The 22267-nt window shown below is 55.6% G+C and overlaps 1 protein-coding gene across 1 annotated transcript in view; it reads left to right on the top strand.

Annotated features, from left to right (window-relative positions):
- The window catches only part of SDK1 (sidekick cell adhesion molecule 1), a 724823-nt gene that overhangs the window by 564169 nt on the left and 138387 nt on the right, over nt 1–22267 (top strand). The window contains exons 14-17 of the mRNA XM_069569592.1: nt 2247–2383; nt 14877–15024; nt 15928–16068; nt 20457–20638. Coding sequence (XP_069425693.1) covers nt 2247–2383; nt 14877–15024; nt 15928–16068; nt 20457–20638 — 608 coding nt within the window. The remainder of the gene's footprint in view (nt 1–2246; nt 2384–14876; nt 15025–15927; nt 16069–20456; nt 20639–22267) is intronic.

The following is a 22267-nucleotide window of genomic DNA, read 5'->3' as shown; positions in this document are numbered from 1 at the left end:
CGCTGTGCACCCCTCCTCCGGCTGCTGTGTCTTCCCCGGACCCCACCCGCATCAGCCCCGGCCGCCTGCCTCCTCTGACCACTGACCAGGCTTGTCGCACGTCTCTTCTCCCTCCTGACGGTTACACAGAGCATCCTCCGACAGTTTGTCGCCAGGACCCTTTCTAAGGAACTGCCCTCGGGGCCCCAGTTCCAGCCCCGGAAAGCTAGCGTCACACCAACAGCCAGAAGTTCTGGACCCGGGCCTCTCTCACTCGCCTCCCTCCCCGAAGCAGTGCAAGCCCTGCGTTCCCCCGCTGCAACCTCATGGCGCCCCTGGTCCTGCCTGTGCCCCCAGCGGCCACTGCCCGCCTGGTCCTCCGTCTTCACCCCCGATGCGCTCGTCCTCGGCCCCCGCCTCCCCCGCAGGGCACTGCCTCAGCTGCTGTCCCCGTCGTGGCTCCCCAGCTGGGCACTCTGGGCGGCCAGGGCCAGGGCCGCCTTCTGGCTGTGTCCACACCTGGGAGGGCAGGCTGGAGAGGGCTTTGTTCTTCCCTCCGCCCCCGCGGGATCTGCGCGCCCACCCTCCCCACGTCCCCCGCGTGCCGCTCAGCTCCAGGCGTCAGTGACTCAGGGTGGACGAGGCTGCCTGGCGGAGGACGAGGGCCCGTCGTCCAGCACGCGGCCTGGCCCTGCTCTGTGGACCTCATGACATTTGTCCAGCTGGAAAGTCTGTCACTTACAGAGGGAGTCGAGGTACGCGTGATGAGTTCTGCTCGTCGAGTCAGGGGCGAGGGGGCGCAGAGGGTCCCCACAGAGGGGAGACTGAACTCTGGAGGCTGGGCGAGTGGTGAGTTATGGGCTTGGTCCCCCCGGGCAGCGCTGTGCTCGCAGGAGAGTACCTGGGGGGCAGAGATGGCTGAGCAGGGGAGGGGTGCTGCTGAGGGCAGGGGAGCGGCGTGATCCCCGGCAGAGCACAGGGCTCCAGGCAGTCTGATCCTCACGACTCCAGGAGTGCTGGTGTTGTGGACAGAGCAGAGGGGCCCCTTTCCTGATTTAAAACTCAGTTCACAATTAAAGAGAAAACAGGATGACATTTCAGGCCCGAGTTCATCCTTCGTGGTACTGATTTAAAGTCACGGTCTACGTGAGAAATATTAGTTTGTTTATAAACCGCATTGGTGGGTTAGAGAGAGCTGTGTTTCTTAGGTAGCTGCAGGCACATAACAGCTTAATAAATTTCCAAGGGTAATGAGTACACTTTTTAAATTAAAAATATCAAGTATAATTATGGCTTTCTGTGCTGGCCTGTGTGGGTCAGCAGTAATTGATGTGTAAGAGAGACCAGAGCTAGCTGGTGGGTGAAACAGGTCACACCCAGCGTCCCCTTTCCAGCCCCCTCCCCTCGCCAGCAGGAGGAAAAGCCAGTTCTAAGGTCCAAAACGCAGGGCCCTGCCCTGGGGCCCAAGGGGCAAAGGTTAAACACGGGCCTGGCAGCTCGGGGGTGCAAGGTCTCAGCACCATCGGTGGCAGAAACCACGCAGCTGGGTTTTGAAGCTTCATCATCAGTAAATCCCAATGAAGACGCGTTCTGCTTGTAGCTTCTTTCCAGAGTTTATCTGCTCTGTGTTTCCGCTTTGTATCCTTGCTGATGGGTTGCTTACTGTTTCCATGGGTTTTCAGTTAGCGTTTTCACCGCAGTTGCCTTTCAGTGCCTCTCCCGAATCTCCATTGCCCAACAGAACCAGGGCGACAGTATAACTGCCCAAACCCAGTCATGAGACGGCCACGCTGTCCAAGGAGACATACGGGCATCGTGGCTGGTGACTCCAAACAGCTGGTGTGGGGAGCTTCCACAGTCGACCCTGTTTCCCGGGCCTCTTCCTCTCGCGTGGCTTGCTGCGTTCCCATTAACAGCGTCTCACTGCAGAAGCAAATTGGTGACCAAGTTTTCTCAATTAAACCATCTACTGTATGAAATGGGCACTCCCCGCTCGATTTAAGTGAGAGTCATTAGCTGTTCAATCCCTACCGGAGGGATTAAATCAAATTACGCTTGGAAAATAAAACACGTTGTGAATGGTGATGGCTTTTGTTTTTTTTGAGGGGGGAGGGCAGCGAGTCATTAGTGTTTGCGTTCAGGGCCTGCTTGTTTTCCATTTTCCAAACATCGCACCCCAGGACGCGGCAGTGTGAGAGCCAGGAGGTTATCACACAATTCTGATACGTGGTTCTTTTTTTTTCTTTCTTTCTTCCTTTGTATCCAAGTGAGCTGCCTCATTCACCCCAGAACCTCGTGGCCAGCCTGACCCCTGCACACAGCCATGCCGTGGTGCTCTCCTGGGTCCGACCCTTTGACGGGAACAGCCCTGTTCTTTACTACATCGTGGAGCTGTCCGAGAACAGTAAGTAGCGACGCGGTGGTGTTGGTCGCCGTGGGCAATAATCAGATTTCTTCCTGGCTCTTAATGTCTTTAACCTTTCCTTCTGGCTCAGACCCACACCAGCCAGCGAAACGCTCCAAATGCTTTACGGAGTTTCAAATGGAAACCGCGGCTTGGGCTTCAGGAAAACGAAAGGGCAGCGTGGGCGCCGAGGCGGGCAGCAGCAGGAGAGGCCCCAGGGCCTCTCTGGGTGGGCGCCGGGGTCTGTGCCGAGGGCCTGGGGCCATGCCCGCAGGGGCGCCCCGCCTGCGCGGGGTGGAGAGGACCCCGCAGGTGTTGTCTCCTTGAAATCAGGACTCTGTTTCCGTCATCTTTGTGCCCTTAATAGGCACTCATGGATGAACGGGGTCAGGTTCCCTGGTGGATTCCCGGAGGATTTACTCGGGTCCTGTCACCGACCCTGGGCCGTGAGGGAGGTGCCCTGGGGTGCCCGGGTCACCTAAGATAGGGCACGGCTCCACACGCGCCCCAGCTGCCCCCCGACAGTGTGCGTGGCTGGTTGGCTCTTTGTCAGACATCTTGCCTAAGTAGGAAGCGGGTTTTACATACAGTCACTCATTCCATCCGTCCATCTGCTCAGTACTTAGTCCTACGTGGGCGTCTGCTATGCACCAAGCGCTCTGCTGGGTGCTGGCTGCACGCTGACACGGTCAGCCTCAACCCCTGACAGCTGGACTCTCCCGTTGAGGTGCCTTCATTCCAAGTGCCATGGGGAGACAGTGAGGGGAAGACCCAGATGGGAGATGGTCGGACGACGCCCCTGGCGGGCGGGCGTGGCGGAAGGCCAGGGTGGCAAGGGCAGGGGGCAGCATGTCACCTCCAGGCGTGTGGAAACAGCTTCTGAAGTGAGGACAGCGTGCGGGAGGGGCCAAGACGCCGAGAAGGTGACCGAGGGCGTTCTCTGCCCCTGGCTCCCCTGCTGGGCCCGCCTGAGCTGGCCACTGCCCAGACGCTTTCCCCGAGAGCCTCTAGAGAAGAGTCTGGGCACCTCTAGAGCACCGTCATCACGACTACATCGAGCATTGTTACCACAAAGACTCTGAAGTGGAGAGGACCGTTCTCTCCGGCTGGCCCCGACTTCATCTGCGGCTTTGGCCAAGTCAGCCCACTTGTCAGTGGGAGAGTCACACGTCTCCCTGCCGAGCAGATAGCAAGACCAGCACTGTCATCTGGGGTTTATATTTATTAGGGAACAGCACCCTTAAGAAGCCCCTGAACACACTGGCTAATCATGGTCAGAAAGACCCGCTTAGCAGCTAACGCGCTAAAACAGAGATGGTATTTGGCCGGCGCTGAGGGCTGTGCCAGCGGACGGTTCTAAATAACCCCATCCAACAGTCCCCACGTCCCACTTCTCAGGGTACTGGCCACCACCAGCACCGCCTGGCAGGCAGAGTCAGCCTCTGTCCTCCTGGAAGTGGGTCCTGCAGGGACCACTCTGGCCTGGCTCAATGGCGGAGGCAGGCGCTGGGTAACACCTGCCCTCTTGAGGCGCCAGCGTCACGGGACGGCCTTGTCAGCACTCTCACGGAGCAGAACTCTGAAGCTGCCGCCGCAGCATGTCCAGGCGCCAGCCCGAGCTGAAGCCCGTTTGTGCGGAGCCTGGCCCCGCAGGCGTCCTGAGCTCCTCCCCGGGAGCTGGCCGTCCTCTGGCCCCAGGCATCTCTGCCAGAGGCCAGGGCTTGGAGAGAACTCCCACGTCCCAAGGCCCAGCCCGGGGGATGAGCCTGCTGGGCTGAGGGGGGAAGGCCCGGCAGGGCCAGGGGGGCCTGGCGGGCCCTCCATGGCGGTCCAGTGGTTAAGACAGCCCTCTTTGACTGCATGGGGCACAGGTTCAATCCCTGGTCAGAGACCTAAGGTCCCGCAGGCTGTGTGATGCGAACAGAGGAAAAGAGAGAGGGCAGGGCTCCTGATGTCTTCACAGCAGGGACCCTGCAGACAGGCTGAGGACTCCGTCCCACAGCAGAAGGGCGTGGCCTGCTCTAAAGTGCTGGTCGAGATTGATCAAGACTCGTCTTTAACGTTGGTACAGTCCCAAGGGGGAGAGTGCCAGAAAAACCTGTGATGGACTCTGAAGGGGACTGAGGGGCAGGTCACCGTGGCCCTTCTAGCTGCCTTCAGGGTCGCCTGATGCTTTTCCATTGTTTTTGAGCTATTTCTATAACTCTAGAGTAATCTCACAGCTCTAGAGCTTTCTCTAGAACGCTCGCAATGACGCAAATAAATCGTGTGTCCTTGTGATCAGTCGTGACCGTAGCAGCTGGTTGTTGCTCTGAAGCTGCTGGCCAGTTTTGCCTCTGTTTGTAGGTTCGTTTTAGCCTTCCTGACGGTCGCATGTATGTACGTTGTTTGAATGCTCTTCTGATGCATTGGCACGTCTTAGTGGTTCCCTCATTAATCAATGGCAGCTAAGATCTTTGGGCCTCGCTCCTTGCTCAGTGGTAAAGAATCGGCTGGCCAGTGCAGGAGATGGGGGTTCAGTCCCTGGGTCAGGAAGGTCCCTGGGAGAAGGGAACGGCTACCCACTCCAGTATACTTGCCTGGGAAATCCCAAGGGTGGGGAAGCCTGGTAGGCTCCAGTCCCTGGGGTGGCAAAGACGCCTTAAGGGCCCCAAATGTATCTGTGCTTCCAACAGCCTGGACACTAGTCCCAGGGGCACTTCTGACCCGGTCGCCAGCCCTGGACTCCTCCTCTGCAGAAGCACTCATTGCTTAGAGCGCAGAGGCCGGGCTTATGGCGTGGTTCAGGTCAGTCCAGCCGCACAGTCGTGTCCCCGAGGAGGTGGGGAAAGCCCGCCTTCCCGGTGAGCCTGCTCACAGCTCAGCTCGCTCTCCTCCCACACGGGTGTCTGTCTGTCTGTCAGCTGGCAGCTGCCACCCTGACAGCATGCGTAGCCTCCTCCTCCCACTTTGGTGTCATGAACTTCAAAGCTGACGCCTGGCTGCGTGTTGTCTTCTTGCCAAAGTGGCAGAGACTTTGTTCTTATGCTTCAGATTATTTGCAACCATCTTTGAAACACATGTCACACAGATGCCTTCTCATAGCCTGTGAGTGTGAGGAGGTGGCTTTATCCGAGCCCACTTTCTGTGGGTTTTGCATATTGAACCTCACACTGACAGCACTTGCTCCCATTTTAAAATCCATCCAGACCCTCCCTGCCGTGTCGCCATGTCGTCGGCGCAGAGCCGGGCTGAGGCGGGGGCTTGGGGGCTTGTCTCCTACCCCAGGCTGAGCTCCCCTCCACTTCTGGGCCTGTCTAGGCCCCGTGTCTAGCCGCTCTAGCCAGCGTCTCCTTCTCTGACGCAAACAGCCTCTCCCGCTCAGGGATCACACCCTTCCCAGGACCACGTCCCCTCGTGAGCCCACCTGGGGCACGTCTGGCGTCTCCCTCAGAGCTTGGGGGCCCCAGGCCCAGGGATGTGAGCGGCTGACGGTCTCACAGCCTGTTCTTGCCGTCACCCTGGCCATATTCCTTAGCAGGGAATTTCATTTAGTTCCCAAGTTCTCAGCTCTTTTTGCTCTTCACTTTTAAGACAAAACTTAGAACTCTAACCCTGCACAGTTTTTGTTCCTCTAAACCAGATACAGCAGAGAAAGCCTTCCCAAAGTAGAGGCTGCGAAACTTGCGACCGCCTGCTCTCTGGGGTTCTGTCTGAGACAGAAAATGCTGTCCCTCCCTGCTCCTCCTCCTGGCCCGGTGACCATCTCTGACGAGCCTCAGCCTCTCACCCCAGCCTTCCTGGGGGAGTCTGGCCCATGCCTCCTTGGGGACCTTGGAGATCTTAGTCTTATCCCCCATGGGTGCCATGAGCAGGTCTGAGTCACGGCATCCTTTCACAGTTGTGCTTCAGTTCACTCACTGAAGGTATGTTTGATGCCTTGATAGAATCACGGAAGACCTCGTGGTCTTCTCTCAAGAGTACGGCCTATACTAAAACTATTACTTCTGCCAACTCAAGCTTGAAATTCTAAAGTGCCAGTACAAATTATATTCCTCTCACTCTTTTAATCATCCTTTATCCAGAATCCTGTAGAAGGATCTCATTTAACCTTCACGGAACCAGCTATTATCTGTGTTTCTCCTGTAAAATCCGGATGAGCTGTGGGGAAGCCAGCAAAGGCGGTTCCGCGGCCCGGAGGCGCTCACCTCTGAGTTCCCACTTCAGCCCAGAGCAGACGAGTGGCTCAGAGCGGGGATCACTTCCACAGCCCCCGTCCCAGCGGCTTCACTCTGAGGAGCTTGAGATTTTGTGTTGTCTGGGCTTTGAAACTGTCTCTGTTGACACAATGACAATAATCTGAGGGCCCTTTAGCATAGAGAAGCAAATGTTATTCATCCCGCCAAAGTAGTTTCAATAACTCGTTGAGCTGAGCACTGAAATATAGGTCAGAGTCTCTGAAAAACTTGAAAATAAATACAGCGAGCACTTGAAGAATCACGAGGGTGGTTGAGAAAACGACCGCAGTAGCGACCTGTGCTCGTTTCGTTTTCTTCTGCTGCTCTCTTTTTTTTTTTTCCCTCCTAATTTTGGAAATGAGTTTATATTACTTTTTTGAGAAATACATACACGTGTATTTATATATGTGTGTATATGTTTTTAAAAAAACTTCCCTTTAGTATTACCCTATGGATGTACAGTTCTCAGACTCAATCCAGGTTTTATAGCGTATGTAATTTTGGAGATTTTGTTAAGAAAAAAATCATTCAGGGCTTCCCTGGTGATCTAGTGGTTAAGAATCCACCTTGCAGCACAGGGGACGTCGGTTCAATCCCTGGTCCAGGAAGATCGCATATGCTGCTGAGCAACTAAGTGGTCCCGTGTGCCGCAGCCGCTGAGCCCGTGCGCTGCTTCTCCTGAGGCTGGAGCGCCACAGAGGCCCCTGCTCTGCAACAGGAGAGGCCACCTCAGTGGGAAGCCATACAGTGCCTGGAGAACAGCCCCCGCCTGCTTCAGCTGAAGAAAGCCTGCCCAGCAGCAAAGACCCAGCACAGCCAAAAATAAGCAAGTAAAATTACCAGAGAAGGCACCCCACTCCAGCACTCTTGCCTGGAAAATCCCATGGACGGAGGAGCCTGGTGGGCTGCAGTCCATGGGGTCACTAAGGGTCAGACATGACTGAGCGACTTCACTTTGACTTTTCACTGTCATGCATTGGAGAAGGAAATGGCAATCCACTCCAGTGTTCTTGCCTGGAGAATCCCAGGAACAGGGCAGCCTGGAGGGCTGCCGTCTATGGGGTCACGCAGAGTTGGCATGACTGAAGCGACTTAGCAGCAGCAGCAGTGGCAAGTAAAATCACATGTAAAAAATAAAAATATTCAAAGGTGAAAGGACCGCCCCCTCCCCCACCCCCAGGGATCTTGGGCAGGGCCAGTGCAGATGGGGGCCAAGGGCTCAATGTGCGCCTGGAGAGGGCATCGGGTGACCGCTCTTGCAGCTGGTGGAGGCCCAGCCCCCTGCTCTCAGTGCACCCCAAAGGCAGCAGGCCCCCAAATAGGAGAGGCTCCCGTGCGTCCTGACAGGAGGGCCCACTCTGCAGAGTATGAGCTCCAGGAGAGTCCCATGGCCTTCAGACCTGGCTCTCCGCATCCAGCTAGTGTGTGCCGGGCGTGCCGGGTGGCCTCACGCCGTAGCCCCGCCGGCCTCCCTGCAGGACACCCGGTGTGTGTGCAGGCCCACACGCCCCTGGTCCACACTGCCCCGTTAACTGGCTGGCCTTTCCCTGCTCCCCACCTCCTACACATTTTATTTCAGAACATTTAGGTTTACAGAACAATTGTGGGGAGAGAGTTCCCCAGCCCGACACTCGGTTCCCCTCTCATCAACTTGCCTTTGTGTGGGACGTTGTCAGATTCAGTGAGCCGATGTTGCTGTATGATTGTTACCTAAAGGCCAGGTTCCATTCGGTCTCCTCAGCGTTTTGCGCGCATCCGTTTCTGTCCCAGGACTCCATCTGGGCCCACACCCCATTCGGGGGCCTTGGGCGTCTCCATGGGCTCCTCCTGGCCCGGCGGGTTCTCAGACTTACCCTGACATGGACGACGGTGGCAGTCTGGGGAGGAAGGGGAGTGGCGGAGGTCCTCTCACAGTTAGGCTGGGGCGAGGGGTCTGGGGAGGGACCGCAGGGCGCAGCGCCCTCTCACCGACCCCCCCCCCCCCACCAGGCCCTGCTCTCAGGGCGGCTGCTGCTGGTGCCGCAGACAAGCCTGTGATGGGGGAGCTGCAAGTGAGCGTGCGTCCGGGTTGCCTCCTCCGTGGCCCAGTCCTGAGCATGCACCACCAGCCCAGTCCTGAGCATGCACCGCCAGCCCAGTCCTGAGCATGCACCACCAGCCCAGTCCTGAGCATGCACCGCCAGCCTAAGAAACCCGGAGCGCTTGCGTCCCACATCTGCACGGCCACCCCCGGCTGGGAGCGGAGAGTCTCCCCTGAGTGTGACCTCCCTGGACCCCGAAGCTGGCGGTCCAGCTCCCCTTCTGCATCCTCTCTGTGACCGAGCCCTTGGCTCCCCTGCTGCAACTCCGAGCAACTGCCAGACGTCGAAACAACGAAGGTGTACTTATCTGGAAGTTTTCACGACGTGGGAGGATCAGGCTGTCATCTGTGCCTCCGTTTCCCATGTGTGGGTGCAGACGATGGTGCCCGTTGCGGGTCACCATGGAGCCATCCCACAGCGCCTGGCACGGCAGGTGCTTCCCCAGAAAAAGGACGAATCCAGGCCCTGGGGTGAGTCAGGCCCTCTTCTAGGTGTTGAGGCTCTGACAGTGACTCAGATGCATCTGAATGGAGTTTATCTCCTGGGTGGCTGTTTAAGTGGGTGCATGTGAACGCGTGCTCCAGTCATCCAGCTGTGTCCGACACTCGTGACCCTGTGGACTTGCCGGCCAGGCTCCTCTGTCCATGGGATTTCCCAGGCAAGAAAACTGGAGTAGGTTGACCATTGCCTCCTCCAGGGGATCTTCCTGACACCGGGATCGACCCAGCATCTCCTACATTGGCAGGCGGGTTCTTTACCACTGAGCCACCGGGGAAGCCCCACTTAGGTGGGTATCTATTCTTATTACAATTCTTACAATAATCCTTCTGTTTCAGGAGAGAGAGAGTGCAGACAGCTGCTGCCAAATCAGCAGTGGAATTTCAATTAGAAAAATAATAAATTTGCATCTTGATTTTCCACTTAGCTCTGTCTGTAACCTGGGGGAAGTTGTTTTAATGAAAGCATGTTCATTCTTATTTGTACCAAAAAATACAAGGACCAGCATCAGTGAGATCTCATTGTTTCACCTACCAAGTGTGCAGCTGAAGACAGTCGTAATGCTCACTGCTGGCAAAGCTGCGATAAAACAGTCACTTTCTATAAACTTTTCATTAGGAAAAACACAATATGCACACAAAGGTACAGAGTATTCTTGTGTTCGGCTTCAAAAACCATCAGCAGTTCACAGTATTTGTTTCATCAGCCCCCCACTCTCTTTGCTAGAGTATTTTAAAAGAAGTCCCAGAGGTTTTGTCCTTGCGTCCATACATGATGCAGTAAATACTCAAACAGGGACATTAAGCAACATTAATAGAATCCTTAACATCACACTCAGCCCACATTTAAATGTCCCTATTCTTTTAAAAAAAAAAAAAGCCTTTTCACAATTGATTTGCTTGAATCAGGATCCAAGCCGGGTCCGTCTGTCGTGCTGGTGGTTTTGCCTCGTTCTTCTCGTAATCGACTTTCCCTGTTTTCACCCCCCGCGCCCGCCCCCTGCTCTCCCTGGCGCACAAGCCCGGGCCCTTCCTGTCCAGCGTCTCCAGGCTCTGGCTGCTTGCTTCCTCCCGGTGCCATCTAATTGGTTCCTGCCTCTTCGTTATCGCCCAGAGACACTCAGCCTCTGGTTTTGTATGCCTTCTTGGTGCACGTGCGGGTGTATGTGTGTGTGCACTTCCAGGGTGCTGCTGGGCACCCTGTGCCTCATCACACGAGGAGACACTGGAGGCCCTGCTGCTCTGCTCTCAGTGATGTTGGACCCCCCCAGGAGGCTAGGTGGCAACAGCCCGTACGTCTGGGGAGAAGTTACTTAAACTTCTGGAGCCTTGATTTCTCGGCCTGTTAAGCGGGGAGAGAGTGCCGCCTCCCCCAGAGGTCTCGTGTGGTCACAGATGTGAAAGAGCCTCCAGAAGGAAGATGGCTGCACAGACATTAAGTATTAACAGTAATAACGGTTCTTTTGGCAATTAAGGAAATTTTCTTTGGAAAGTAGTTTCCTTCCTCAAGTACCTTTAATTGAGAAAATGGTGATGCTCTTTTTTTTTTTAAATAAAAAAAAAGCTTCCAGTACATTTGGGAAGATTGAAAACCACCAGCTTTTTAACCAACAGACGGAGTGGAGGGATGATTACCACCTTCTGGTTTCCAGGCACTGGGAGCCAGGAGAAAAGCTCAGTGGTGCCCGTCTGTGGAGCAGAGGTTTGTTTAATAGCCCAGCTGGGGAAGACTGGAATTCCTTCATCTTCTAGATCAGAGGAGCAAGGGGCATCCCCAAGGGGGAGGAAAAAAGCTATTGAGACTTTTATGGGGCGGTTTCCCCTATTGAAAGGTTCTTCTGCATTCCAGCCCTAAGAGAAGCATCTCGTGGTACTTTTCTGTGAGGACCTGGGGAAGAATATTTTAAAGGGATTTTGCGTTATTGATTGTCAGGAACAGAGTTGCTACTTAAATTTTAACACTTCTCAGCAAGCTAGCAATTCCGAAGCTTGTGAGTGAGCAAATCCTCCCCACAACCACTTTTTTTTTTTTTTTTGATACAAATCAAAGTGCCCATGAGATGGATCGGGTTCATTTGTATTAGTTTTCAGTTTAATCTCTCCTCCTGCCAGATCTTTTATCTTCAAGCGGGAGAGGGAAAAAGAATAAATAAGGAATCCTATAGTTGCAGCAGGAAGACTGAGCAGAGCCCCCGGGTCCAGAGCAGATTAATAGGCCCTGTTGTCAAATCAGACTGGGCAGCAGCTCCTGCGGCTAGGGCTGCACTTTGGGAGCTGTTTACACCCTGCGTGAACAGATGGCCCTGAGCCAGGCAGTCTTGTGGGGCGGAGTTGGGAGTCGGGGTTGGGGAGAGGGGCCTGCATGGCGCTTCTCGGCCCCTGCCCTGCGCAGTTCATCCTTCAGTCCTCCGGCTGGACCACGGTCTTCCTGACGCTGCCCCTTTGCGAAATCGCCGCCGTACCTGGCTGAGCAGGTGAGCTGTTTGCTCCCAGACCCTGCCATCTGCAGGAAGAGAGGGATGGAGAGACGCTTTCTTGCGTTGTGTCGCTCAGGGCCCCGCGGGAGCAGGCGCGCTGTCGGCTTGTGGTCAGGGGGCCTTTATGTGGGAGAGTTGACCGAGGAGTGGGGTGGGAACTGAGTGACCAGGGACCGGTGGCAGTGGGGCCAGACTGGTCCGTGGTCACGGGGCCCAGGAGCCACAGAGCCCGGGCAGGGGCTGTGCAGAGCCGCCCCCAGAGAAGAGAAGGGGACCTTGGCGTGAAGAAAGCAGTGTCTCCAGTGAGGAGGGAAGAGTGCCCCCCTGCCTGACAGGCCCCCAGGGCACAGGCAAGGTGGGGACGGTCGCGAGGGTCTGGGTGAAGACAGGAGCACCCAGCAGAGTCCCCAGTGGGGCCAGGCCTGGGCCAGAGGCGTCAGCACCCCGCCCTGGTGGTAGCCCCCACCCCCTCGTCATGCTGTGTGTAAATCAGGTGAAACTTTTCACTGTGGTGAGATGCACACAGCATGAAACACCCCATTTTAACTGCTCACAGTGTTGTTCAAGTGATCCACAAACTCTTTCCACCCTGCAGAACTGGAGCCCTGTCCCATTAAACAGCTCCCTGGCCCCCAGCCTTCTGAATTCTGGCTCCATGAATCTGACTGCTCAGGTGTCTCGTTTAAGTGGAGTTGCATGTTTTTTTGTCCTTTTGTGTCTGGTTTATTTCACCAAGTATCATGTCCTCAAGGCTCATCGTGTGGGAGCAAAGTTCAGAGTGTCCTCCCTCTTCAAGGCCTACTAGCATTCCTTAGCAAAGTTCAGATTTCCTCCCTCTTTAAGGCTGACTAACATTCCGCCACGTGGATGGACCGCATTCTGTTCATACACTCATCTGTTGATGGACGCTTGATTTGCACCACTTTTTAGCCGCTGTGAACAATGCTGTTAAAAGCATGGGCGTACACACAGCTGTTTGAGACCCTGCTTTCAGTTCTTTGGGGCCCATGTGTTGACATGGGTTGCTGGACCACACGCTAACCCTGATTCTAACTTTCTGAGGAAGCGCTGCCCTGTTTCCCATAGCGGCTGCACCGTTCTGCATCCCCGCTGGCGGCGTACACATGTTCCGGCCTCGCCCCGCCCTTGCCGAAATGCTATTGTCTGCTCTTGGACAGCAGGTGTCCTAAGGGGTGTGAAGTGGACTTCAATGGGCTTTTGATTTGCAACCCCCGCCCCCGGCGTTACCGCTTCCCAGCTGGCGCTGCAGTAAAGACTCTACCTGCCAATGCAGGAGATGCGGTTCAGTCCCTGGGTCAGGAAGATCCCCTGGAGGAGGAAATGGCAGCCCACGCCAGTGTTCCTGCTTGGGAAATCCCATGGGCCCAGCAGCCTACCAGGCTACAGTCCATGGAGTCACAAAGGGTCAGACACAGTTGAACAGCCGAGCACGCATAACACGCATTTTCATATAAGAAGCAGGAGCAAAGCTGAAGCAATGTAAGCGGAAGAGCTCAGAGTCGGCTTTGCTCTCTGTCTTTCCAACCGGGTATCAGCCGTCTTCAGGATGGAACCTGTATCTCCTCTGAAGCCTGACTCAGTGTGCCCAGTCCCCACCAGCCGCGTCCAGTCACACTAGACGAGAGGACACTAGCGGAGCGTCTGTCCCCCTCTGTGGTGACAGAGGACTCTTTTCTGTAAGGGAACCTGCCCAGAAAACCAGGTCACCACGAGCTGTTTGATGCCCTAGAGGGTTCTCAGGCTCCCAAAGTAAAAGGAGACACTGGTATGAGTTTCTCTAGTTAATTGGAGACACACACGTTGCATTTTCAAAGGAAACATAAAAGCGGGGCTCCTTGTCAGCAGTAGATCACCTCTGTCTCCGAGCAGCGCAAGCCAGGAATGCCCAGCTGGTGGCGAGGACTGCCATCCCAGAAAGCCATTTTGGGAGCAGCTTTATTTGAAATAATTAAAAAGACTCAGCCTTCACGGCCCAACTGGCGCCGTGCTGCAGAGCGTGCAGCTTCCATCGAGGAGTCCAGACTTAGCATGGACGGCATTGCGTGCGGGTCAACAGGAGTCGCCTCTGAGGGCCTCATTTCATCTCAGAACAGCTTATGGCCTCTTCTTCACCCATAAAGACCCCGAGTGCGTTTCTGATGAGCCCCCAAGTGCAGACTTTTAAGTCTCCATAGCCAGGCCTCTAGGTCTTCGCAGAAGTGGCTGTGATGTTGTTGGGCTGGGTAAGCCTGTGTGCAGTCTGAGCTGAGCCTGTCTGACATCAGGGTCACAAGTCACCCTGTGTGACACTCTCAGACGTGGGCGAGTGATTGCAGCACCGTTTCCAAGGAACAAGAAGGACAATTTGATTCCCGTAAGAGCTGCCCATCCCCACTTCACTGATAACTTGAAGACACAGTTCAGCCTCAGAGTAATTCCAAGTGGACCTGACAGGGCGCTTGTTCATCCTAAGGCTCTACAAGGTGATCCGGCCAAAAAGCCTGTCTCAACTCTGCAGAGAACATCCCGGGGAGGGGTGGGGGCCAGGCAGAGACTTCTGAAGCCTTGCATGGGAGAGCTCCCTTGGCTGGCCGGGTCACCCTTCCACACCTGCCCGGAAAGCCCAGGGGAAAGATCTCCTAAACTCACTATGAGTTTCATTCAGCGTCTCTCCAGCCAGAGCCGCTCAGGGGCGTGGATGGAACGGGCCGCCACGCAGATGGGCGGCAGAATGCATGGCCCATCTGTCTTTATCGTGCTCATTTCCTCTTTTATTAAAATGTTAATGAATATAGTTTTTATTCATCATTTGGTGGCGTGTGCAGCATCCTTTTCTGGGAGACAAATCTGCAATCTGCCACGTGAGCTGACAGCGCCTTCTCATTGCCCAGTGAACACGGGAGTGAGGAGCCACGTTCTGGTTCCATTTAAACTGCCACATGCAGGCTGAGCAAAAAATATCCCTTTACATGTAGACAACAGCTTGGGGGTGGCGGCGGGCACCCCCGGACTCGGGAGCGGGTGGCCTGCGTCCAGAGCCGGGCTCACCGGTACTCGCCGCGGCCCGGCGCCTCGGTGTGAGCGTCCGCTCAGTGGGGCCAGCCTCGCCATCTGCCTTGGCGAGCGAGGGAGGCGGTTTACGGGGGTGCACTTTGCACTCTCCTGTTCTCACTCAGATGGGCGCCTGCAGAGGTTCGAGCTTGTTCTGCTCCTCCTTTCAGACTCTCCCTGGAAAGTGCACCTGTCAGACGTCAGCCCCGAGATGACCAGCGTGACGGTGCGCGGCCTGACCCCGGCTCGCACCTACCAATTCCGAGTGTGTGCCGTGAACCAGGTGGGCAAGGGCCAGTACAGCGCAGAGACGAGCAGGTGAGCCGCCGCGTCAGGCTTGGCGCAGCGAGGGGAGCCGAGCATCTCGTGGGGCGGAGGGAGGCCATCATCAAGGTCACTTCGAGGTCCTCGACCTCTACCCTTACTGACTGACCTTAGCGGGGAACAGACACGAGTGGGAAGCCTGTAACCGAGAGGAAGCGTAGGGGTTCATGGGGCGGGCCAGGGCTCCTTCACTGCAGAGGGAAGTTTCTTAGGTCCCTGGGGCGCTCTGACTACGCAGACAGGAGGCATTCCCGATCGCAGAGCCCCCTGTGTCCATGACATTAAAGAGCTGGCGGTGTCTCTGGGCCCTTTGTGCAGCCGACCACCTGTGAGGTGGGACTCATAAGCACCCAGCAGGTTCTCAGGAGGCAGAGCGAGCCCCCGTGTTTCCCTGGTGGTGGTCCTGATGCTGAGTCCTCCCCACCCAGGCCGGCAGCTGCTCTCAAGCCCGTTCAGATGTGATCTGGGAAAAGGGCTTTATCGCATTTCAGCGCAGCCCCCCCAGCCAGCCGGAGCGCTCGGCGGGCCTGTGCAGTGGACGTGTTGAGAGCTCTGAACGACTGCTGTCTAGTCTTGGGGGCTGGGTGTGTGAAATACTGAAGGGGCCAAAGAAAGCGATTTGGAAGCAGCCCTGGACTTTGGCCCGCGAGCCGGCTCGCGGGTCCTTAAAGGGCGGGGGTACCGTGGGCCGCTCAGGCAGAGCAAGCCCGCCCCCTGTGTCTTCCGGGACCCGTCACATTGGTTTGTCCTTCCTGTCGGATCAGCTGTGTGTTTTGCTTTATTGTCACTCGATTCGAGTACACAGTTCAGCTCAAGATTCAGCAAGATTGAGAATGGGCGCGAGGGCTCCGTACTCCTGGGGCTCATCTCTCCTCCTCTCCTGCCCTCTCTTTTCAGACTGATGCTCCCCGAGGAGCCACCCAGCGCTCCCCCAAAAAACATAGTGGCCAGCGGGCGCACCAACCAGTCCATCATGGTACAGTGGCAGCCACCCCCGGAGCCGGAGCACAACGGCGCGCTCCGTGGGTACGTCCTCAGGCAAGTACCGCGCCCGGCCCTCACCCTTGTGGCCAGCTCAGGGTCCGTCCTGCTGAGGCCGCAAGCTCAGACGTCTGCAGGAGCCCAGCGGTCATCTGGACTCAGGCCAGCGGTAGGACTCCCGGGGGTGGTGGAGACTGCGGCCAACAGCGAGAACGAGCACCTGTGGGCAGCCTCTCGGGGACAGGCTCTGCAGATCCAGCCGTGATGCGCACACACAAGAGCCCACCCTCAGGGGGTGCAGTTTAGCGGAACGGAGGGGACTGTTCCAGGCTGGGAGCAAGGTGTGCTTATCCCTTGTAAGTCCTTTCACTCTAGCTTTTTACCAGAGGTATGCGTTCTAAAGTATAGTGATTTTTAATCGATAAAAATACAATTGATTTCATTACAGGCCAGTTTTTACCATGCTAGTATGTTGGGCTGCCAGGTTTTCCAGAGGAAAAAAAAGGTAAAAGTCTGGCTTTTTGACATGCATTCTCACAGTTTTCCCGTGTTGGGAATGAAACTAGTATGTTCTAAAACACAGGGCAGGCCGCACCCTCCCAGCTGCAGACCAGACGTGGCCCAGGAGTGGCCAGTTCGCTCCCTCTGCCCCTCTGAGAGGGGTTTGGCTTCTGAGTGCCTCGCGTGAACCGAGCCAGCCCTGGCTGGGTTGGCAGAGGAACCTGCTTTGCCAAAAATTGCTGCTAAGTTTAAAATGGCAGTGAAAGTGATCGTTTTAGTAGCTTGTCAACGCAAGTGAAAGGGAAAAAGCAAACCAGTATTGAAAAGGTGACTGTTACCTCCCTCCTAATGGGCACACCCGTCGCCAGCCTCTGCGGGCAGGGCTGGCGGGTGTCCAACGCGCAGACACCCAGCCCACGCCCGTGCTAGACCCATGACCAGGAGACACCAGGCTACCAAAGGTCTCACATGGAGTGACGTAACGTCTTAGCTAAACGGTAAACGTTGTGAGAGAGTTGCTTCTTAAACTCCACTGTCTGCACACAGAAGTCAGCTCATCCCCAGCATGTATTTATGTAATCACCAGCTCATCATTTAATACCGCATTTATCTATATGCACGTAATGTGTGCCTGCCACAACCAATTCACTGCTGTTCTCCAGTTGTCCCCAAGCGTATGAATTATCCTCTGAACACAAGCTAGATCATTGTCTGCCTGAAGAGGTTCAAACGCAGCCGTCCACCGGCTGCACGAGGGCCACAGGACTGAACCCGCACGCAGGGCCCCCTCGGTCCCTGAGCCCCCGGCCTCCCCCGGATCACAGAGGAAACTGCCGATCGGCCTCCTGTGGGCAGGGGGCGCCTGTGGACCCGTGGGTGGACCTGTGGGCCCGTGGGTGCTCCCAGAGCCTGGTCTCTCCCTCGGGAAAGCAGCCCAGCGCTTCCTGCTGCTCGAGGCCCAGGTTTCCCTCGCTGCTCGCCCAGCTGTCCCCTGGTTCCGTGCTCATCAACTAATGAAGAAAATTGGTCTCCCCTCTGGACTGGCCTCCCCCTCCCATCCGCCTCTGTCTTTTTTTGACAACAGGGAAGAAAAGTTTCCTGGGGCTCCATCTGCCAAAAGGACTTTAAAAGTCAGGCCACAGAGCCAGGCTCGGGGCGTGGAATTTCCTAATGCAAGCTCTCTGATGTCTCGAGGCCCCTTTGGGCACTGCACACTTCCCTGTTTTGTGGGATTAGGACTCTTAAAAGGATTTTCTGTGATGGTGTCAGTGGAGGCAAGTGCTGGAAAAGAGGGCATCCGTATTTGCAGGGGCTTCAATCCAGAGAGCCCCAAGACACGGGTGTACCACACAGGCTGTGAATATCCCAAGTTTTCAAAAATTGAAGATCCATGCCAAAATGAATTTGCTGGGAAACATTTCCAAATAATCTTCCAGTCTGCAGATCAGCTCTGTTTGCAAGCGTGTACCCTCCAGGGCACAGGGCTCCATGTCAGACCAGCAGCACGGTCCACGGAAGAACCAAATGGAAATAAATCACCCCCACGGCTCCAGCCATAAGAAGTAGTTAGAGTGCATGCACAGGAATAAAATATTCATGATGATGGGCAGGGTGTTTCTTTGAGAGGAACATAGGGGTTATGTCCTTTAAAAACATTCCCCTGTTTATTTCCATGTAAAGAATCTCCTTGTTCTCTCTGAGGCGGTCTCCTGGGCAACGTATCCGGCCCTTCAGCGGACGATGCCCTGTGCTTCTGTTATTAATTATGACCTTCCTAGACATTCTGTGAATATTACAAGAGCGCCTTGAAGCCGCTGGTCAGAATGGACCACGCTCCCTGCCGGAAGGGAGCGCCGGGAATCTGAGGGGTAGATTCTCCCCGCCTCGTACAGACAGGTCTGGGAGGAGGGCTGAGCAGGCTCAGTTTCAGGGCTCAGAACTCAGGGTTCTCTGTTAGCATACTTCCTACACAAGCAGTGTTCCCAACAGAGAAATGTTCTGGGGGCGGTGCTTTAATCCATCACGGCTCCTTTGCGCCCACTGTTTCACCTGGTTCTTGAACCAACCCCGTGGGGTGCCATTATTACCACGTCACCTTAGGGAGGAGGAAGCCAAGGCTCAGAGAGGTGAAGAGTTGGCTTCAGACCTTCCAGCTCGTGAGTCTTCCTCTCAGCTTGGTCTTCTGGGCAGCTTGCTTTGCTCTCCCTGGAATGCGTACCAGACAGTGAAGCGGGGGTCTCCAGCAGCCATGCCCGCTGTACCCTGCTGGGTACCCATGGTCCTGGGCCCAGTCACTTGCCAGGCTACTTGGGTCTGGTGTGGGTGGGAGCCAAGATTTGCCTTTTTTCAAAATGCCTGTCTGATTGTCCCAGGGCCATTTATTCTCAAAGTCCCTGCTCTGTAGATGGGGAGATGGCTGGAACCCGGATGACGCCACACCAAGCCTTCCCTGTCTAGAAGACAGGCCATCCTACGATAGACTTGGTTCAGCCCGCCGTGAGCAGCGCTAACCCCTGGCAGGGAGTCCAGTGAGGTGCAGCGCAGTCGGAGGGGGTGGGAGAGAAGCACAGACGGGTGTGAGGCCTCTTTCACGTTTGCCCATCACGGAGCGCCATGCGTGTGCCAGCGCCTCCCCCAGGGCCGCTGCGGGCCCGTGTCCTGCGGCTCCTCTCAGGCGCGAGGCAGGAAATCCCGGGGCCTTTGTGCCCTTCGTGGCCTGGCTGCCCTCGATCCTTTCTGCCTCCTCTCCGGCAGGGCTCACCACACACAAGTGGCCTGTAGCAGGAAGGGCTCCAAGACGAGTCTCAGAAAACCCTGATTTTCACGAAGAACATCTTATTACCGTGTCCGTACATTCTGAGTGCATTTTCAGTCATCACTCTCCTTGGAGAGCTGTTTCCCACTCCAGGCTTGGATTTCGGAGTTCCTTCTCCTTTCTGAGGGCCGTGGCCTTGCTGACACGCTGGTTCGAGTGAGTCCGGCTCAGGCCCTTCCCTGCGTCCAGGCCCTGAGGCCCTGGGACAGCACGGTGACTGACCGGGCCTCTGCAGGGTTGCTCAGCGTTCTGGAGGTGCCTGAAGACCCCAGCCCACCGTGGGAGTGGCTGCGTTTGCCGCCCCACCCAGGTCTGTGCACTTCTGCCATCCCCACTGAGCACCAGAGTCGTGTCTTCTTGAGGAAGGAGCCAGCTCTCGGCTAGAAGCTCCATGCTCTTGGAAGCTGTATGATGACCGAGGAAGTTATTCCCACAGCTCTCGCCCCTCGGTTTACCCAGAGGAAAGATTCACTTCTGCACGCATGCTCAGGGAAGACGTCCGCCACTCAGAATAATGTTACAACAGGCCTTTCCCTGTGCAAGTGCCAGTTTCCCAGCTAATGTTTTCTGTGTTCAGAGTCGTGTAGGTCATTGTTTTAAATAAATGCGACTTTAAATCTCTGCCTTTCGTCCACAAAAGAGCCTGCACATTGCCCTCTCGCAGGTCCCCTAAAAGCCACTCTTAGCAGTGGGCCCGTGTTTCAGGAGTGTGAGCGCCTTTGAAAGCCAGTCATTCTGACTCTGGACGGCATGCGCGAGCCTGCCCGCTTCTTTTCCTCCGCGCTTCAGAGTCGCTGGAGGAAGGGGTCTCTAGGACTGATTTGTAGCCGCAACCCACTAGAAATCGCGTCTGAAAACTGGGGTCCTGAGTTACGGTACTCCCTGGACGATTTAAAAAGGGATCATTTTTCCTGAACCCATGGTTGAAGCATCAGATCTGTTAGCCCAGACTTCTAGTCACTATGAGATTAGGCCAGACCTTCTTAGCAATGGAAGTGGAAGTAGTGTCTTCTGGGGCGGACCTCTGGGCTTTATTCTCGTCTGTCTACCCCGATCTCCTCTAACCACGTGGGAGAACCTCGGGGAAGCCCAGTCTCTGGCTCAAGCCGTCTCTCCTGGTCTGCCGCAGGTACCGCCTGGCCGGCCTTCCTGGGGAGTACCAGCAGAGAAACATCAGCAGCCCCGAGGTCAGCTACTGCCTGGTGACCGAGCTCATCGTCTGGACCCAGTACGAGATACAGGTGGCTGCCTACAACGGGGCCGGCCTGGGCGTCTTCAGCAGGGCGGTGGCTGAGTACACCCTGCAAGGAGGTGAGCCCGCCCGAGCGGCACGGTCTTCTCCACTGGAGAAGCTAGATGTGCCAGGTTCTGTTGGAGCAAGTGAGTTGATCAACTCACTCAATGTTTGAAATATTTATTTCTGTTGAAATAAAAATAGAGTGTTCAGTCCTCGAGGGAGCAATCAGAAGGGGATGAATCACATATTTAATTTAATCTCTCCTTCTATTCATAAACTATAGCAAAACCACAGAAAGGGATTGGATATATCATTCTGTCTGCTTCTTTCTGGTTCCTAAGGATGGAATGTGTCTCTACACATCCTTTAACTGGTCCACTTATTCTGAAAATTCCTGTGGAATTAACTTTTTCTAAGAGGAATAATGGTATATTTTGCAGTGGAGGTGGCTGAGGAGTCCTGTGTGAAGCTGTGAACGTTTTTCACAGAGAGTGATTATTCAGTGTTTTGTTTTTAGCGATGTAACACAATAGTCAGTAACGGGGTTTGCGACTCGCTGCTCTCCACCCCCACTTTGGGTTTCACTTTTCAGTTACGCCAGCAAACAGTTCACTAGATCCATAAAAACCCCTCCCCACATCCACCCCCCAAAACTGACCAGGCAGAGTGCCATAAAGCCAGCAGGCCTTACATTTATGTGCTGAGACCCAACCCCGTCATTTCCAGCTAATTCCACTGTTTTCTGGAGGGTCCAGGTCTTGGCCCCAGGAAGGGCTGGACCCTCAGAGACACTCTCCACGTCTGCATTCCACTTTCAGCGCTCTTCGCAGCGACACATAGACCCTCTCTAGACACAGTGGTGCGCTAGAGCAGCCCAGAGCCTGGCCCGGGAACCAGTTTTCCCGCCAAATTGAAACCCCTTTTTCTCTGAGCAGTTTTCCCCTGTCCTGACTCACAGGTGTGAGTTGATTCGCTTAGGCGTTTTTATTGCTACCAGGCCTTGGCCTTTTTCAAATGATAAGGTTCCTAACTGCCCACGTCTCTCCCCAAATCATGCCTGAGACCTAATGTTCCCTGATATTACACGCTGTCGTTCTCATCCCGTATTGATCGGCTGTCTGCTGCCATCCCGGAGCCCATAAATCCTCCTCACGAATTAAGTGCCGTCAGCCCTCTTTCACGGTGACGAGCAGAGAGACGTCACGTGCAGGACAACAGGAAGGGCTTGTGTGTCTGCCTGCGCCTCTCGATCACTCACTGGAAAATGAAAATAGCTGAAAACCCACTCTGTTCACGCTTGCTTTAATTAGTCCGCTTAATAAAATAACAATAAATTCGGAAACACTTAAAGTGACAAACACTGCTGCTGACGGTCCCCCAGCACTGTTTACAGTGACGGCTTCCTCCTGTTGCCGGTGCGCTGATGTTCCGTGCGGGGCACAGTCTCCCCCTGACCGAGAAGGGCTGTGGGGTGCTGCGTCTCGCGTCTGTCCCGCCGTCCCGGGGGAAGCTTTAGGGCTGTGAGCGACATGATCAAAGCGCCGTGTGAGGAAGGGAGACCTGTCGGCAGGTGTGTGGGGGAGACCGGAGGGGCCCGGGGGTGGGGCAGCTGCTGCAGACGGGAGCGCTGGTCCGGCTGTGAGCTGATGAACTCCCCCAGTCGCCGACGTGGGCTGAGAGGAGCCACGGGCGTGTGCGGTGCA

This window comes from Ovis canadensis, chromosome 24 (genome assembly GCF_042477335.2).
Source record: "Ovis canadensis isolate MfBH-ARS-UI-01 breed Bighorn chromosome 24, ARS-UI_OviCan_v2, whole genome shotgun sequence".
Lineage (NCBI taxonomy): Eukaryota > Metazoa > Chordata > Mammalia > Artiodactyla > Bovidae > Ovis > Ovis canadensis.
This window is presented reverse-complemented; position numbering and strand designations above follow the sequence as displayed.